Source organism: Rissa tridactyla, chromosome 10, assembly GCF_028500815.1.
Source record: "Rissa tridactyla isolate bRisTri1 chromosome 10, bRisTri1.patW.cur.20221130, whole genome shotgun sequence".
Lineage (NCBI taxonomy): Eukaryota > Metazoa > Chordata > Aves > Charadriiformes > Laridae > Rissa > Rissa tridactyla.
In genome coordinates, this window is record NC_071475.1 from 21781612 (window position 1) to 21801212 (window position 19601).

At 39.1% G+C, this 19601-nt stretch overlaps 1 protein-coding gene across 2 annotated transcripts in view; it reads right to left on the reverse strand.

Annotated features, from left to right (window-relative positions):
• The window catches only part of VGLL4 (vestigial like family member 4), a 108121-nt gene that overhangs the window by 74162 nt on the left and 14358 nt on the right, over window positions 1-19601 (reverse strand). For both annotated transcript variants that reach the window (XM_054215744.1, XM_054215743.1), the window contains exon 2: window positions 14359-14435. In XM_054215744.1, the coding sequence (XP_054071719.1) occupies window positions 14359-14435 (77 nt within the window). The remainder of the gene's footprint in view (window positions 1-14358; window positions 14436-19601) is intronic.

A 19601-nucleotide genomic window follows, 5' to 3' on the forward strand; every position in this document is an offset into this window, starting at 1 on the left:
GAGAAATTCATTATCTTTTTTTGTATAATAACACTCAAAGGAAAAGAAGTCACAAAGTAGCATCATTTGTGTAAATATTTTCCACTTACTTCAATGAACATGCAATTTCAGCCACAGAATGACAATTATAACCTCTTTCCCACTTAATGGAGAACAGGGATCCAAACAGGAAAATTAATTAGAGAGTAGATGAAAATATACTTTGAATCCAAATTGAGAAATGTATAAAAGGTCTTCCGCTAAAATCTTTCTTTAGTCTTTTACACATGTTCATTATATTCATAAAATACACATGGAATCCCGTACTACATCACAGGGGGGAAAAAAAGTCTACTAAAGGGGTCAGCAGAGTCTTTGCTGCAGTCCAGTGTCCACGACCTCCTGCCTTGCTGGCACATCACCTTTCAGCTGTTGATCACCATCATGAAGTCCAGCATTACCCCAGGACATCTCGCCTCACCCTGCAGCCAGAAGACCTAGCCCGGCCCCCCGTTTCCCAGCCCAGCCCCACCAGGGTTACGCTCTGCTGGAGCCCACCCGAGGGACCGCACTCTGTTCTACCACAGCCCCCATCGCCACCTCGCCATGAGAAACTCTTCAGGCCTGTCATAGTCAACCCGTGCCGGACCCTGGCTCTCATCATTTCCTTTCTGGTACAATACTGCAAGGTAGCGAGTGCATACCTACCCTGTTTTAAAAGGGACTCGAAACGACTTGAGTGCTACTAGAACGTACAAGCCTACTGTCATTACTAACTGAAATAGGTAAGGAGAGCATAAGTGCACATGTTTGAACAGACCAGTGGTTCGTTAGGAGGGAATAGCCAGAAGCAGTCATGAAGACCTACATTTTTCTATTGTCACAATCTTCTTCTCATTACTAATTAATGTTTGGGTATGACTGAAAGCAGAAAGACGACGGTAGCATTAATGTGATTGCATTAAGGTCAGTAGAACAGCTCATAATACCACTATGCCCTATTTCTGATAAGTAAAAAGAAAAGTAATTTTGAAATAGGCCTGACAGATTACCAAAAGATCAGATAGATATACGCATACAAATATGAACCGATCACCATTAAAAAAAATTAATAGTCTAGCTAGGGAGATCTATAAGAATAAAGGCAGCTAAAGAAGATTCAAGTTGTTATTTCAGCATGACACTGTCGTTGCCTTGTGGCTGTACCAATTTGTTTGCTCCTTCTCTACCTATAGAAATAGAGATACTAAGTTTTGAAGGGAGAATTAAATGAAATTTTCCCTCTCCTGAACGCAACAGAGTCCTTGAACCCCTCAGCAAAGCTGCTGGTTGAAAAACCAATATCGTGCAGGATTATTTTATTAACAATGATTATTTTATTAGTGGCCATAAAATACTGACTTTTTCATACAGGAGATGGACAAAACGTATACCCATATGCCAAACGACGTTGTAAATTACATCACCGAGTAAGTGCTCACGCTATTGAGCGCCATAATAAGCACAGTAGTAAGTCTACTACACTTGGAAGTCTACTCCATATTCTTTCGCATAACCCACGATCACCCTAGGAAAGGAAGTCCCACGGGGCTCGCAGGAGCCCCAGCAGAGGTTCACCACCCGTATGACATCCCAGGCTGAACCGAGGTGCTTCAGGGCTGAGCCAGCAAGTAACTGCCCGTGGCTCAGAAAAACTGCCCTTGGAAATACCTGCTACAGGCTACGGCCAGTCACCAGAGCACGGCTCTGCTGTGGTGGAACGTATCTCTGGTTCCAGCAGAGAAGGAAATTCTGACTCTCCCTGAAAACACACTACAGTACAAATGTTTCTTATTTGGAGAGCTAACGGTTTCCTGCTGAGAGCTTACAATCTGCTGAAACTTCATGCCTTTCTCTGGTCTTCCAAGGGGGAGATTCTTCTTGCCGCTTCCATTGTCAAGAATGGTGTTAGATTCCATTAATTGACCAATCTTCTGTGTCTGTTTTTGGCATCACAGATATGCATACCATACATTCTGGATGGCAATTTAATTATGCATATTTTTCAATGCCTAGCACAACCATGCTTCTACAGACTATTGTAATACAAGTAAACATTACTAAAATACACTACTTAGAACAATGATTCTACCTTAAACTATTCAGAATACCAACATGTTTGAATTCTTCCTATAATCTTTTTCTCCTGACACTATATTATCCTTTCAAAACACGCTCTGCCAGTTGTTATGAAAGTGGGTATCGTGAGATTTGGATGAATAACAAAGGAAGCGAAAAAGAAATTCATGAAATTTCATTCCTCATGTCAAACTGCATTCCAGTTCTTAACTATGTTGGCATGCTCTGGGAAGCAAGGAGGGCCAGCAAGGGCTGGTCAGGAAGATAAACTGCCCTTTAAAGGCAAAACATCTGTTGGGAGTCACGAGAAGTTCAGTCAAACGGGTGAAGGCAGCTCAGCCACCGCCTCGTGGAACCACAGGATACTCACGGAACTGGTTATCGCTATTAACTCCAATAAAGTCCATCGAGTACTTCAGTCAAGAAGCGTCAGACAGATCAGAGGTTTTCCACTGAGATTAGTTAACTATTATTCTACTAAAAAAAAACCCAAACGAAAACCAAAAAACACCTATCTAGATTTTTGTAAAAAGTATAGACTGAAAATTTCTGAATTGCTTTTCCTGTCCACAGAAAAAGTCAGTGGAAAGCCCAGTACTTTCCTTCATATTCAAACACTGAAAAATTACATTCTTAAGCCTAAGTTTCTCACATATTTTAAGAGAACAATAGTATTACCAATTTATAACAATTTTATTAATGACTGCTATAAATGTTAATACATTTAGAGCTAATTAACCAGTCAACTACACTTCTAAAAATAGAGTTCATCATTTTGAAATAAAAGAATAGTTTGGTTAGGCAAATATGACAACACAAGAAAGAACATAATTACGGTAAGTACCAGCATTATGCAATAAATATATTCTGAAACTCTCCCAACGACAGAGGCCCCTGCTCAGTACGATCAGGGATTTCAATCAGAGGCCGACACTGCTGAACTTCAACATATGTGAAACTGTTTGGAAACCACTATATGGTCAACTGATGCGATAACTCTGAGGATAAATACTACCGAAAGAGGTCCTTAATTTGTCTTGTAATTTGGAGGCGAGTTCAGAGGGGAAATTAGCATTTTTGCATGTTTATCTAAATGAAACACTTTGCAGGTCAGGCTAAGCAAGAGGAGCACGAAGATACAAGAACCGGGGAGAGAGACAGATGGAGCCGTAGATGAGCTGTCGCTCTTCTGCTATTGTGAGCCAGATATATCCGGCTCTAAAGAAAGCAAATAAAGGCCAGAGATTTATAGTAATAAAGTTACAACTGTAATACACAGATGTTTTCACATGAATCAAAAAGACGACGTGGGCACGACCCAGAAAATAAAAGCAGTTACTGCTATTGCCACGGTTTCAGGAAAACGAAGCCTAGTGCATGTACTCAAGTTATTCGATTTAAAACAAGAGCACACAAAAGACTATTTCTGTCCAACTACTGTTTATAATTTCTCTCTCTTACAAAGCAATAAAAATATATCCACAGCAAACTTAATTCCCGTGTTGGGAAAGTATTATTACCTAAAGGAACACTGTTGTAAGTGGATGGACGAAGATACTCTTGTAATACACAGTGTAGTGTTTTGGGAGACCTTTTAATGAATGTGTCAGGAAGTTTAAAATCAGAAGAGAAGGGGGGGGAAAAATAATCAGAGGGGAGTAATAAATCATTCTTCACTCTTCAATTTCCTAAATAAGAAGCATTTCTCCTTTTAAGCTTATGGATGACAGAAGTTTCTGTAGTGACATTGTTTATAGCTGCATTGCAGATTCGTAGCTGGAGTTATGCTTGCACAAGTAATTGATTTTTTGATTCAGCAAGAAAAGAGGGGAAAAATTAAAAGTAAGTCATTGTGGTGTTTGCTTCTTGGGGGAGAAATATGTTCTCTTCAGCCTCAAACAAAGAATTGCTGCCTTTTTTTTTTTTTTTAAGCAATAGAGCAAAAGGCAGGAGTTAGTACAACAGAGTGATAATTGACTGTATCCTCCTTTTAGTTCATAAGCCATTAATTGGGACACTCATCATGGACTGGAAAACCTACATTCACATCCCTTCTCCTCCAGGTCAGAATGCGGATGGCACACCATGAATAAAGTCTGGGTTCCCAGGAAGGGAAAGGAAAATACCAAACATATACCCATTCACTAAGAACTTGCATATTTCTCTTTACAACAGAGCTGTAAATATTCCACAATCATTTCACTAAGGACTGTATAAAGACAGTAAAGACTGTATAGGACCACCTCCAGTTTAACACTGCACTGCTTCTATTCACAACATAATACTGTTTTAACTACTGTGTGTGTATAAGAACTATGTATTTGACTAAAATCACCTTTTGTTTCAGCATAGGGTTTTTAAAACCCTAACTGAACACAAAGTCGACTCAGTCCTCCCTTCTTAGTCTTTCATTTGCTTACAGAAAAAGGTACCTGCAGGTTTGCCTGCCTGCATAAACAGAAGCAAGAATTGCTACCTTGCACCAAAGCCATTCTCTTTCCCAAAAAGCCCTGGTTTGCCATCTGGGAAATGAGTTACAGTCCCTGCAGAATGTGTGGCATCTGGGGGCAGAACCTGAGCAAGGGGAGGGACAGCCCGGCCACCGGCAAGGGGTGAGAAGGAAGCTTTAAAGCACATCTTCCTAGACTTTGAGATAAGTACCTACAAAAACAATTAAATAAGGAAAAAGCAGACAAACAATAGTAAATATACCGAATCGGAAGTATTTCTGAAATACTTTAGCTCCTTCCCTCTTACTCCTTCTGCCTCAGATGAACACTAGCTTTTCATGTGTGACACCAACATTCCCAAGCTTGCCCTGAGTCTCTGTGCTCTTAAAACACGTGGAAAGAACACCCTGGGAAAGACCCTGCATTTCACAAGTCAGCCTGCAGAATTTCTGATTAAAGAAGAACTTTTTTTTCCCCCAAAATGAAATAAGCCAAACATTCACCACATGAAGAATGGCCAGATTTTCACATGCTAGTATGTTCTGCCTAGCTGTAAAAAAAAAAAAAAAATCCATTTATGTAGTTTCAGCCGCTGCCAGAAAATTTAACAGACAAAACTTAACGGTTGAATAATTTCCCACCATTGTTTCAAAATTCAGGATATGATAAATATGTATTATTGTAAAATATACAAATTGAGCCGAAAGTTCCAAGTGTAGCATTTCAGAAACTACAATCATTTAGAAGCCCGTGCACTGACAAGTTCCATACTGTTACGTATGTGCTATCGCACTTAACAATATGGTATTCGGTCAGCGGCAATTTTCAGAGCAATGGTTGGTATCCGATAACAAATTCCACTCTAGCAAGAAGATTCCTCCCCTTCCATTTGCCAAACAACATTTAAAGAGAGTGTTTCTGTAAACATCTTTCGCTTGGGGGTAATGCCACCAATCACTGCCAATATTTTATCTTCAATTAGCTAAAAAGGATTGAGAAAGAAAAGCTGCATTGTTTGGCTGCAATTGCTGAGGAGCCCTGTGCAGCCCATCTTCCTGGGCTGGTGCAGCACGGCTAGAAACATCTGGTACGCTGAAGGATGCTACAACACGTTTACAAACTCTAGCAGGCAGCTGAACCTCTTGCAAACTTTTTTTAAAATTAATTCGGGAAAAAATGTTTGGACACTTTTGTTCCCAAAGGCATTACCATCTCTCCACTGATTATGCTAATGGTCTTCTACTGCTATTAAAATACATCTAGGCGCCAAGCAGACAATTGCCCCATTTTCCAGCCTATTTAACAAGTTGAAAACATAACTCTACTCATTCTTTATCTCCTTGCTACAATAAACTTCGAGAAAAAAAGGGTGAAGCTTTCTGGAGGTAAGAATATTTTTTATTTTGTTAAAAAAACCAACAACACAAAACCAAACCAAAACAACCCAAGCAAACAGTTGTGCAATTTAAGACTCCTACTTTCAAGAAAGCCCTAAAAATGACGAAATGGCCCTGACACCATTTGTAAGAAAGTACCCTGTGAAATACTGAGAAATACAAACAGCTAAAGGCTTTTGAAAGACAAAAAGCAGAAGGTCAGGAATTCAGCCATTCAGGTATTTTACTCAAAAACAGATTAACTGATATTTAAAACAGAGAAGATATTAGTATTTTCTGGCCTGTACGGTTCATAAATTTAAAAGCAGAACACTATGCATGTTATTACTCACGGTTTTATTCTTTAAAGCTTTTGGTACTCATACAGCAACAACAGATGATTCAGGCTGCATCTCAATGATCAAACCACATATGTTTTTCCATCACAATATTACTAAACTAAAACATCGCACCTCCATACTTTCCCTCCCTTTCAGTAAAAAAAAAAAAGATGCCACAAATTCCACTCCAAAACTAACAGGACTCCCCCTCTTCCCCTACCATTGATTAAACACTACGTACATGACCAGCTGACAAATCCAATTTAACACCTCTTGTGGCTGTTGAGGGATTACAAACATGGATTTTTGCTGATACTGCTTCTTAGAATTTAGCTTTTCCTCCAGAAAATTTAAGTTTCTCTTTTGCTAGACATCACAGATAAGCTCTGACCACAAGCACAGTTGTTAATTGATAAAAGCTATTCAGTTACTTAATTGCATATTAATTTCTGCAACTAAAGAATTCAGTATATTAAGCTGAGTTACAGAACCCCAAAATCTAACCGCGCCTCTAATTTTCGAGACCTAACTGTTTGCCTATATCAAATATCTGCCTCTTTGAACCAACAGACGTATTCATCCCATCACCAACCTGGCCGAAAGACAACCAAATCCGTATTTTAATTTACCACAAAAGAAGAAACAAACATCCATACGGACAGTCCGCTTATTTTCATATGAGAAATAATCATGAAGCACTTCTTACCCTCCTTTCAACCCCATGAGGGAAAAGTCTTCTGAAGAAGTCGTCAAGCTCTGAATGAAAGGTTGTGCTGGGTTGGTTAATAAGAGACATCCAAGAGCTGACTAAAAATCCCCTCACTTTGCAAGCGCTGAAGAGCAACACGCATATAAAACACTGTTAAATTTATTTACAGAATACAGAAGAAAAATCTGGGTTAATGTGGTTGTGTTGCCCTCAACCTAGCCAAGTAGGATTTCAGCAAGTGTTGTCCTACAAAACAAAAAGTAGGAGGTTAGGATCAAAAACGACTCCTCCACTCACTGGAGGTGTCCTGAAAGTCATAGGAACACAAGATTTTTAGTAGAAGCATCACATAGAACCTTTTCATTATAAGGGAGATTTTTATCTAGCCTAAGTTGGGAAAAAAACAAGAGAGTGATTTAGTCAGCCCTGTTGGCAACACTATCTCTTAATGTTATCTATAACGACTAGCAGCTTGCCCACGAGAAGGCACAAAAAACTAGCACCACACTCTTCAAGGCAAAGAATTCCTTAAGAGTAGCTTCCCTCCGAGCAATTTTATGGAGCAGCTCTGAGCTACTGTAAAAGACAACAACCAATTTATTTCCTGAATATTCCAAAAGTGACAAGCAGAAAAGGAGATGTGCTGCCTACGCACCAAATTCCACTTCCACGGCAGCACTGGTGTTCATGGCATCAGACTCCGCTAGGATGTTTTTGCCAGGTTCCTTTGCACACCAAGAGAGCTCAGGGCTCCCAAGGGGTTATTAACATAACGCCAAGAAGGCATTAGCAGTGGTGAACAAGGTGCTACAATGACGAATCGGGAAACGCCAGTTTCCATCTCTGCTTCTGACTCGCTGGCTGAGTCACCACTATCGCGATAGCGCTGCTCTGGTTCCTGCCCTCCACGCTCTGTCTTCAGAACAGGGACTACCTCGTCCCAGGTGTCTGTGCAGCGCCAAGGACGACAGAAAACGTCAACGTTCTCAACATCATTACAGCAAAAAGAATAATCACAAACTACAGAAATAATGGCAAAAAAATAAACACAAAATGGAAGTGGCTGTGTACTAAACTATTAAGTGTATTATACTTGTTATCGGGGACACAAAATGACAGATTTTGCATGAAGGGAAAATAGTTTACCATCAAGTCTATATGAGAACTAAGGGGCAGTACACAAACACATTTTAGATTTCAAAAGAGCTCTAAACGGGCTCCAGGTTGGCCTTATTGAACCAATTTGATTCCCTTCCACCCCTAAACCAAACGTTCCACAAATAAGAAGTAATACTGAAATATCTCTTAACTACAATGTGCAGCTGAGACTTCTTCCATTCATTTCTTTGTTACAAGATCTGCTATTTTGGATATAGATGTGCAAATAAAAATACAAAGGGCAAATCACATGAAGTCTATTGGAAATTTTTCATCTTGTTTTAAATAATCCTTTGTGAGATAATATTTATCATCCTTACCACTAGCATGCATTATTCCTCCCGGTTCCACCCAGAATGGGGCGAACTTGTGAATAGAAAATAAACAAGGACTGTGACGTGATGCTGCTATTTCACTGCTGGGTAAAAACGCGATCACTGTTTCACATTTTTTTAAGCGGATGAATTTGTAGAAAAAACCCCCACAACAACAAAAAACGCCAAGAACCGCCCCCCAAAAGCAAACCTCAAATGAAACCGATTGTTGAGACTGTCTTTGTACTAATTTCATTCTCAGAGCAAGTTCCATGCAATTCCTCACTTCTAGTCAGGCAAAAAACCTTCAGGATCTGAGAGATTTTGACTGCTGATTTAAGTGCTCACACAGTAGGATGGAAGCCATTTAAACTTCTGCAAACGTTGATATTAAAACCTGCCTTAGGCTCGCTGCTATAAATTCAATATAAATTTACAAAACAAACAGCGGTGTAGGCGAAGTGTCCTGATGATGCTAGAAATATTTCATCATTAAGATCTTCAGCACAAATCGCAACATTCAAGTCTAATTCTACTATTATTAGTGCTTGCTTTGTATTTAAAGACAAGCTTAGAGTCATCACCCTCCTCAATAGTGTTAAAAATTAATAAATTGTTCTCAGCTCAGCCCTAAAGTAATACCTTTTTTAAGATCAGCTATCCAAAACAACCAGTTGTTGCATATTTATTAATTATGAGATGGTAGCCAGCACCAAATTCATTCTCCTAACTGAACGGATTGATACGAATGAAGAACAGTAAGAACTGATGTGTAGGACTTGTCTACATGAGGATTTTATTACAAAGTGGATTAGGGCAGGGATTTGAACGCACAATAATTCCTCTGTACTAGAAATATCAACTGCATGGTCTAGCTTAATTATCTGAAGTGGATTAAACTAAACCACGTAAAAGAAACTGCTGCCAAACAATAATAGCGTTCACAGGCAAGAAGTGTGGAATAGCAGCAGTTCCAGGCTTCCATGCATACAACGATGACACACGCGACTGACGGTACATGTGCACAAAGCACGGCTTGATCAAAGATCACCTTTTTCTTTTCTTTTTTTTTTTTTTTAATGCAGTCCTGTACCAGTTTTTCAAACCATAAATCAAGACCCGACAGGTATGGAGTTGGTACAATGTATTAGAATGCAAAGCTATTACCTAGGACTTTATTGTGCCATTTATTAGCTGTTTCCAAGCCTTTCATTTCCTTGTGGAAGTGTATTTTCTTCCATTTTCCAGCAACGGACTTTTCACTATATTATCCTCAGAGACTAAGAAACAACGTGTTTTTTCTCATTCATTCCCATATTCTTAAACTGGACTTGCATATTGGAGGGAAGCATAAGTAAAGTGTTACTATAAAACCAGCACAGGCTGAGTACACAGTGCTTTCAGCAGTCTGCAAGCGCAAGTCCTTATCAGCATTTTCCTTCACTATCCAACAACACTATTATGCTTTCAGAACAGTTTATAACTGAAAGACCAGCTCCAAAGCCCTTAATTTTATAAGAGATAAATACAAAATGCTAATCCTCCTGAATGTCTGAACACTTGCTGTTCGACACAATAATGGGAAGAAAAAATGTGCTTTCGGTAATTCTTTGTCTTTACTTAAATACTACCAGCTTTTACCGCGGTCTTCGAAAAATAGCCAACTTAAATCCCGAACGTGCGAGAGATCAGTACAAGCCCAGTAAGAAAGTAGAGGGAAAGGAGAGGAACAGAAGAGTAATGAGTAGCATCAAGCATCTCATTGCAGACCTGATTTTTGCAACTGTACAATAACCCACGTTCGATAAGGTTTCCAGCCATGCTAACGTTAAAGGACAGCAGCCATCCACAGCTCTTGCAGATGCTGCCTTCAGCTGAAGCCCACTTGTGAAGCACTGCAAAAGCCCAGCAAAGCCTGGGAGATGTCACTCGCAGCGACAAGAGCTGCACGTCACCTACCCCGGCACCGAGCAGTGCCGGGAGCCAGCGCAGCCTTCCTGCATCCTCGCCCTTCTCTACAGACAGGAGAGCCATTAGCCACAAGCCTTCAAAATGACTGGCTAATGATGATATCACCGTATGCTTTCCTTCCACCGAAATGATAAAGCAAGTTTGGACAATAAGTAAACAATGAACTCCATTAGGAAATATCCTTACCCTCGCCTTTAAATTTATCACCCCTAAAGGAGTGTCTGTCGCCTTTTGTTCCGCTGTTTTGGGGTTGTTTTGTTGGGTTTTCGTAAGTACAGATTCACTATACCGTAAGCTTAAATAATTGCTTACATCACAGTGGTAATCATCACAAATACAAAATTACAGTCATCATTTCTATAATTAATCATCTCCACGACACAGTAGTTAACCAAATGCATTTCATAAATTTTCTTCGATAACAAGTGTGGAGTGATTTAAACTGGGAGTTGTTGAAATACAGTATATAGCACAGTTCACGAAATAAAAGAGAGATGCGATTAAAAGCAACATATAGTGCAAACACACCCCTGAAGGTCAACCTTATTGACACAGGTGCAGCCGCAAAAAAAACCAAACCAAAATAACTGAAGGTCATATTTGTTTAAGAAATCAATAACCATTCCGGGAAATCTACATAGCCATATATCTCATTCATTTCTTTAAGCGCTGGTAAGTTTAAAGGTGTTTGTTTTAAACAGAGTGGGATTTGCATATACACCTACACAATTCTACATTACTTGGCACTGCACTGAGTGCCCACAGAGATAAGAGGATCCTTCATGTTAAAAAGAATTAAATTCATAAATACTGGTAATATTCCTCCTCCAAATACACCTAGACAAACAAGAATAAAATTAAATAGGTACCAGCTTCAGGAAATAAACCTTGTTTTTTAACAAGAACCTGTATCTGCGCTGCTTGGATTCAGTAAACGCACTTGAAGGCTGCTGATTTATCTAAATTAGTTTGAAGTTGAGGTTTAGATGGGATTAAAGCATACCAGGGTGTGCACGTCTGCCATTTAAGATGTCTGCAAGAGGACCGAGGGTTTGCGTACAAGCAGTACTAAGACTTCCAAGAAAAGAAGCAGTGACAATTATTGATACGTATAAATAAGAGACCACCACCAACTTCAGCTAGCTTCCTACCTTGTGTGGGAGCATACACAGCCAAACTTCAAAAGTATTTTATATGCATTCCTACACTCGATGGCAGAGAAGTGTTAAGAATACCTTTATTTTTCTCATAAAAACTGTAATAGTAAACTACTTTGAAGAGAAATAATTTTCAGATATTATAGTTAAAAATCAATACCTTAATTGCTTAAAATGGTCTTTAAAAAAGAAGTAAATTAGCAGTTTTCAACTCTTACATGGCATATAGCTTAGATGAGAATACCTGAGGTGAGCTGAATCACCTCAACAGGCAGATTTGTCGTTTCACTAGTGGAATCTAACCACTAGTTACTTGCTAGCGTTGTCATGTCAGGATAGCGTACAGCTAGATTTCCTTTGCTTTCCATTCAAAAATAGGATAAAATTTCAACCATGAAAAGCGCAAAGGGCATCAGGAGTTATCTGTCAGACAAACTTCTATTCCAGCACAAAAGTAAAAGACTCAAGGTAAGACAGAAATGTTTCAGAAGCTAAATTAATCTGAAATCCTTATTCAAAACTTTGGAAACAGGAAACTTCATGGTATCATCAGAAATGCCAAAAAGAGCCCACTGGAATTTTTTTCCAATGAATGGACAGTAAAATTACCTGTATGTATCACCTAAATACAAGAAACATCACTGAAATAAATTCAATAGTTTGTTCAGATATCGAGTATCTGAAAGTAATCTCATTTAAAGAAAAAAAATAAAAAAGAAATTATTCCACTCCTGGTGATGACTGGAGTATTAGAAATTCTGTGTAGAATTTTACTTGTTGGAGAAGGTGGAAGGGGACAGAGAAATCCAGAGAGGACCACTGCTACAACTGCCGGAGCAGCACGCCGGGCACTTCAGTGGAAAGCTCAAGGATGATCGCTAAATTCAAAATGAAGACTAATTTCAAGCTGTCAGTATCCATTCTGCAACACAGAGTGAGTTCTGGCTGCCGCCATTTCCACAAAAGCTGACACAAAAAAGTGCGAGTTCAGTGACTGATCCGGACTACCCGTTTCTGCCTTTTTAGCAGCTTTTTGTAGTGCAGCATTCTTGGTGTGCAGTATGCACAACAACAGGACGAACCCAGAGACAGCATAAGTTAGAAGCTGCAGAGTGGCATAAATCTAATTAAGTCTAAGTGGTAAGACTAAAGGAATGTAAATTAGAACCAGATACATAGCAGCTTCCTCACATGCAAGTTGCATTGAATCAGACTTCCTCTGGATTCTCCAAATCCAGCCCAGCATTCCTACCCTGTGGAACTCAAAATGAAACTGGAGTCTTAGGCAGTAGTTAACCAAAAAGAATACATTTAAGCTTAAGAAAATTGAGAATATGTATTCAAAATACATATATATCAAAATATATATAAAATGCAATCAAAAGAAAATAGGTTAAGCTTTTGCCTTTTCTACAAATACGTAAGTTAGTTTCCATGAGAAATCCCCCAGGCCAAAACCACGGTTGAAACTCTTTCCTCAAGGATTTCCACAGCTGTTGGTTTTACGAGTAACAGTCACGAACTGGAGCAAGCAACCAAACCATCCTACTACGGTGGGGTCAGTAAAAACACGGCATTTACCCAGCAGCAAGGTGAACATGAAAGAACAGCAAACCCAATATTCATTACAAAGCCAAGAGCCAGTAATACAGGAGCTCATCAGAGTATGAAACCTTCATTTTACAAACATCTGGAAGAGCGAGCTACTATTATCTTCACTATTTGAACATACACAAAAATTCTGAGACCTGTTGTCCACATACACTGTGTTTGTTTACTTTCCAATTACTTTAGTAAGTTGATTAGCAACGGCAGTAAATCAATTCTTTTATTCAATATTCAAGGCCATTACTTTTCAAAAAATATATACAGAATAAAGGAACAAAGACCAAAAGAAGAAAAGCTGAATTCATCTTAAAAGGTGATTTTATGCACAGAAGCCACACAAAAGACACACAAAAGCGGTCTGAAATCCAAAATATCGGTTTTCTAATTAGCACCTCCTCAGGTGGATACCCAAGATGCATACACTTCCTGAGCACCTGGGCTACTCAGATAAAAACTGACAGAGACATTTACTACTAAGCATGCAGGGAACAATCTCATCTACAAAGCAGCACTGCAATTTGGTAGAATTGAAAACATTATTCTAACATTAGTCAACCCGTTTTAAACACTTATTGTGAATGTTAAAAGCAAAAATATTACTCAAATGATTAGCAACATACGCTTGTGTAGCTGCCACTGAGATCATTCACAATGATAACACCCTGTACTCACCTTCTAGCAGCAGCAAAAGGAAAATGGAGTGCTCATTACTAATGGTAACAGTCTACCTCTTTCATTTTATGAACTGGAAAGGAATATTTGCAACCCACTCATGCCTACCCAGTTATGTGTTCTTAAATGAAAACAGGTCTAATTGATATTAGTAGGGAGCACAACTTGTCAAATCATCCTCAGTTTGACAGCAGCTCCATTACAACTTTGTGTCCACCAGCAATGCAAATGCCATTGGGAAAAGAGGGGCACCTTTATATGAATTGATAACTACATTTTCAAAGTAACGGGAATGATTCTCCCTTGCATACTGACCAATTTAAATGCAATGTATTGGTTTTGCACTTGAGGGAGAAGGCCTTTGAAAGGCTTCTGAAGACATTTTTCTACACGCCTTAGATTCAAAAAAATGCAAAGATGGATAAAGCCAGCACGTAGGCTGATACGCAGCACAAACATAATGCATGGGGATCCAACAAAGCAGAGAACTAAGTTTCAGACTTACGTTTCTCATCATCAGCATGTACTAGAGACGCTGCTCTCGACAAAACATCCAATGGAGTCTCCATTCCTCTCTGGATCCTGGAAAATTCAGAGTCAAAGTTTCAAAGAGTAAACTCCCAGAGTCCTTACTGCAATGTAGCAGGTGGTGTGCCACTTCTTCATCGCATACACACACCAGGTTTTACCGAAGGAAGTAGTAACAAACAAGAGCATGACCGCAGGAAGAATCAAAAATCCAGGTTTCTGCAGCTCTTTTCATGTTATGCCAGCCCAAGATTTGTTAAAACTAAGTCATTGCTGAAAACAAGGAAACACTGGAATTATCTTACCCACCAACTACTCATCCAGAACAAGCCAGACCAAATTCCCAAGTACTGGACTGCAGCTGATGACCACTGCCCATGTGTGTTGCAACTGGGCTATCTGCTGTACGCTGTAAGCGTTTTTGCCTCCCACGTGCCGGCCCTCCATCCCCATAAATAGCTACTCGAGACAATACCCAAAGATGCAACTCATCTGAAGCAAAGATGACAGCTGGCCCCGCTACCTACATCAGCAGAAGATTGCTTTACATCCGTAGCATTCAATAAACTTGTCCTCCATACCCTCCTATGCCCAAAGTGGAATTATCCAAAGCTTATAGGCCATTAAGACATGTTCTTACTCCTGAACATATATATAGTCAAACACTGGGCATGCGTATATATATTACGACACACACAGAAATCTGTAACTTGTATAATCATAATCACACCTCAATAGCGGCTTTTCCCTATTTCCCCCCCCCAGCACATAATTCCATACACAAAAAATTAACCTCGTCACATAAACCCACATGTTTCAGCACTAACTAAGCAACAGACTCTCCCATAAAAAAAAAAATGAAGTGTATTAAAGCTTACATAAACCTCTCAAAGTTTCACATGAATGGCTTCAAAATTAAAAAAGAAGTTCCAAAAGACATGAAAGGGAAAGGAAGAGAATAACATGTTGTCAAGATGCTTTTGTTAAAAGGCCAACAACTTCTATGTGTTTTTAAATAAGAAGGCAACAGCATAGACAGAACTGTTAAGAAAACAAATGGAGAGAGAGAGAAAACCCAGGACTGCTAACAATTCCGTTGGGTTTTTTCCCCGCAAAACTAGCGTGCTATTCTGTCATAAGAACTGTTTACTGTAACTTTACAGTGTGATCTTAAAAAAACAAAAAAAAAAGGTAGTGGCAAGTACAGAAATCTCAAACACATGTATATAGACTTAACAACAAGCATATGTTTGGGAAGCAATTTCCTTGACTTTGCACTATAAATAATAAGCTTCGCTATCCTCCCTCCCTCTTCCTAAATAATGTCAAAGACTTTAAAACTAATCAAAGATTTCAGAGCATAAGAGAAGGGATTTTTAAAGTATTTTTAAGTTTCAAAAATATTTTTTCAATAAAGAATTAAATCCAGTCTTGTTTCCAAAGAACTGTGCAAGAAGAGACATAACTGACATAACTAAGTACAATGCTTGAGGATAAAAACATGCATTCTCCCTCCCTGTCAGAATCAGCTTTTGCTCAGAAACAGTATTTTAACTAAACTTATAAAATCAGTTAACTCTCTCATTTAAAGACAATACACATGGCAAGAGGTTTTAGAAAACAAGAACTTACATTCTCATTTTACTACCTTTGTCTTTATTAAATATTTCTTTATGTCCGGTTTGGCCATACTCTCTTCCAAATCAAAGCAAAGATTTGGAGGAGAGTGTTCACTAAAGAAGCCTTCAGCATCATTCCACTTCAATCCCACAGACCTTGACGCTTGGTTTCTTTCCTGCTTTTTGTTTTCTTGGAGCTTAAAATTTGTGTTTATTTGTTTATACTTTATTTCTCCCCAGTGTTGATTACTGACCCTCTCATGCAAGTTCCTCTAACAGAGTGAAAATTCAGTGAGAAAAAAAGATTAAAATACGTCTGATCAGATGATGCAGCTACATCAACCTAATGGCTAACTCAGGATTTAGCACTAACCAGCCCCGTCCGAAATTTCAGACAGCCAAACAAAGCTTTTTGGGCAACTCTTTAGAAAGACCCTCTTGATAAAGAACACCACAAAGGATATTAGGATGTCTTTTATTGAAAGCGAATTGCTGTTTTCTTTAAGTTTTTTCAGTAATTTTCAAATAATGGGAGTAGCAGATGCCCAAACGCTTTCTGGAATGTGCTCCCAGTAAGAGAATTAGCTGGTGACAGAGGTCCACACTGAGAGAAGGACACAGGAACCAAGTCTTAATTCTATTCAGGAAATTAGACACTTTAAAAACAACTTCACCAAAACTGGCCTCAATATAGTTTTGTGGCTTCGCATATTATTTAAGTTCCCATCACGAGAGCGCTGCAGAAGTGTTTCTCTAATAGTTAAGGTCTTGCGAGAAGCACTGTGTCCACTCAAGGGCTTCTTTGGAGGGATGCTGTTAATACAGGGATCTGCAAACTCCAGGGTGCAATACCGTACACGCTGCGATTTTTTAAACATGTTGCAAGCATTTACAGTTATAAAAATTTCCTTCAAGGAGCTATAAACTTCCAGATTATTTTTCAAACAATACGAAATATCCCTCTATCCCTAAATTAAACTAACAAGTCCGGGGTAACAGTTCAGGAAAGAAATAAAGGTTGCCTATGAGAATGAGAAAGGAGGAATCTTCTCTTGGGTAGTTCAAAGCTTAAAAGCCTAATTCCACCTGGGCAAGGCCAACAACTGCTGCAGCCTTCCGAGAACAGCCCGGTCACCCTCACAAGAGTCTTCTTTCGGAAATGAAAGAATAGTTCAATTTCCAGGGTTCTGACAAAAGACAATGAAAAAGCAGACTTCCAACAAGCGCCAGCTAATTCTGTGTGACACAGAAACCCGTCTGTGCAGCAGAAACTAACCTCCATCAAAGCTGAGTTTTTCTAAGTATTCCTGTCAAAACCCAACGCTCTGGCAGCCTTTGTGCAAGTATTGCTCTCTACGCGGACCTCGTAAGGGAAAAGAAATGACAGACGAAACACAAGACTACAAACTTAACCTCCTCTGGACAGATCTGATTTAAACACTATGGAAACAGTTTCATAAGCATCTTACTTGTTACAAAATCTTAACTGTTAAAGAGACACATGCCAAAAGCGCTTTTACAAGAGTTCAAGGTATTTTTTATCTACCATAATTTCTAATATTGATTTAATATCTCACTCCGTCCTTTTATCAGTTACTGCTTCCACTCAACATTGCCCTTGTCTGCAATCTCATCTACACAGCAGCAAAGAAACGTTCTGAAAGACAATAAAGACATAGAATGTAAAATCATAGAGCGTCTGAAAGACGTGTAAGATACTAAACACTGATCCACTAGCAAGTTCTTCATGCAACGTGTGAAGAACACAACACCCATTAGCGTAACGAAACAGGACATCCTTTTCCCTCTCCTTTTCAAGCTTTTGCAACCTCCACGCACATATGGACGACTCTCAGCTTTGCAAATGCCTGTTAACATCTTTTGGAAGACTACAGAGAAATTAAAGCTTTTGAAAATGAACAGTTAAGCGTTTTCACAGATTTACACAGCACCTTCCAAACATCCGGGAAAGGCTATGGGGAAAAACCCTAAGGTTGATTGTTGGAAACGTAAGTAAACGGGCAGTAGAGAAACCGGCACCTGAGACTAATGACAAGATGTTTATTCAGTCCTATGAAAGTTATTATTCACAGTGGGGTACGTCAGGAAAGATCTGAAATAAAGAGAAGAACTTTATATTTGATTAAGAAAAAGGGGGGAACAGTGAAGGGGCAGAAGGGAAAGAGAAACACACAATATTATGTTTGCGGCAGTGATCTCCGCTATGGCGATACGATGGCGTTTCTCCTGAACACATCTTAACTAGTAACCCAAGTAACGAGTTGGATGACAGAAACAAGGAAAAAGGTAGGTGATGAGAACAAAAGGCCCGTACAAAAGCCATGCTGTGCAGATCAGGAAAATCAGAAGAATTTAGACATAGTTTGGACATGAAGATCTAAAGAGAGGTGACAGCCGTAAGGACACTTGGATTACGGGTCTGACTGAGGCACAGCAGAACAGCACGGCCAACAGCCATCACAAACAGCTTAACGAGAACCATCTGAAAGCAGACACTAGTAAGAGGTCTCTATTAAACTTTTTGAGTGTGAACTAGACATCTACATGATGCCAAGGAGAGAGAAAGACTGAAGTTTTCAGTGATGTAGAGAAAACTCTGGTACTTGAATTCACAAGTTTAGTGAAATTATAGAGATAAGGTAGGAGGGAGAAGAAGTGGATGAATAAACAATGCCCATTATAACAATGAAAAAGCGAGACAAGAACAAGACACTCAAGAAGCAATCAAGAGTGAGGACTAAAGTGAAGTAAGCGTAGATAAACACAAGGAAAACAAGATTAACAGAAGAAGATGGCCAAATAGGTGAAAGGCAGTTGACATCTAGGAAGATACAGGCACAGTACTTCCCAGCCAAATCCATAACCAGGAATACTTCCAGAAAGAGACTCCGGGTGATTTCAATGTAAGAAAGCTAAACTGAAGAGGAAATCCAGACACGACTTATCAGCACAATCAATACGTCTACAGGGGAAAGGAAGATAAAGCAACAGTTTGATGTAAGCCAGGTCAACATCTTTAATTTTTTAAGATAGGAGAGAGTAAAGCATATTTGTACTGTGAATGAGAACAATGATAAGCACGTTGTATTTATTCAATGTGTCCTCAATAGCTAAAATATGTTTAAATGCCTTCAGCTGCACCTAGATCAGAGCTTCTACTGCTGGATCCATAAATCCTGCGTTGAGATACACATGCAAAACGTTAACTGCAAGTGCTTGGTTTAGACTGTGATTACCATGGAGTGGTGATCACCCTTCTGCACGTATAAGTCTCAGTCTCCAGAGTGAGTTCAGGCTACCCAGCCAAAGGAATCATTGAAAGATCGTGCTTTTTTCTTTTTATTTTTAAATGTATTTATTCAGTACTTTGTTTCTTTTCACCATGCTTGTTTTGCATGTGGAAAATGTGTTTGAACAGGCAAATCTTCAAACAGAAACAACGACTTAACTTATCACACAGAAAATTATAAGCTCAAAGTAAACCTTTGGCATTTTACCTTGTGCTTTTTGTTTTCTTGTTGCGTAAATCCTCCTTAACAAGGTAACATTCTAAAATGAAAGCTATTAGCAATAGTATTTG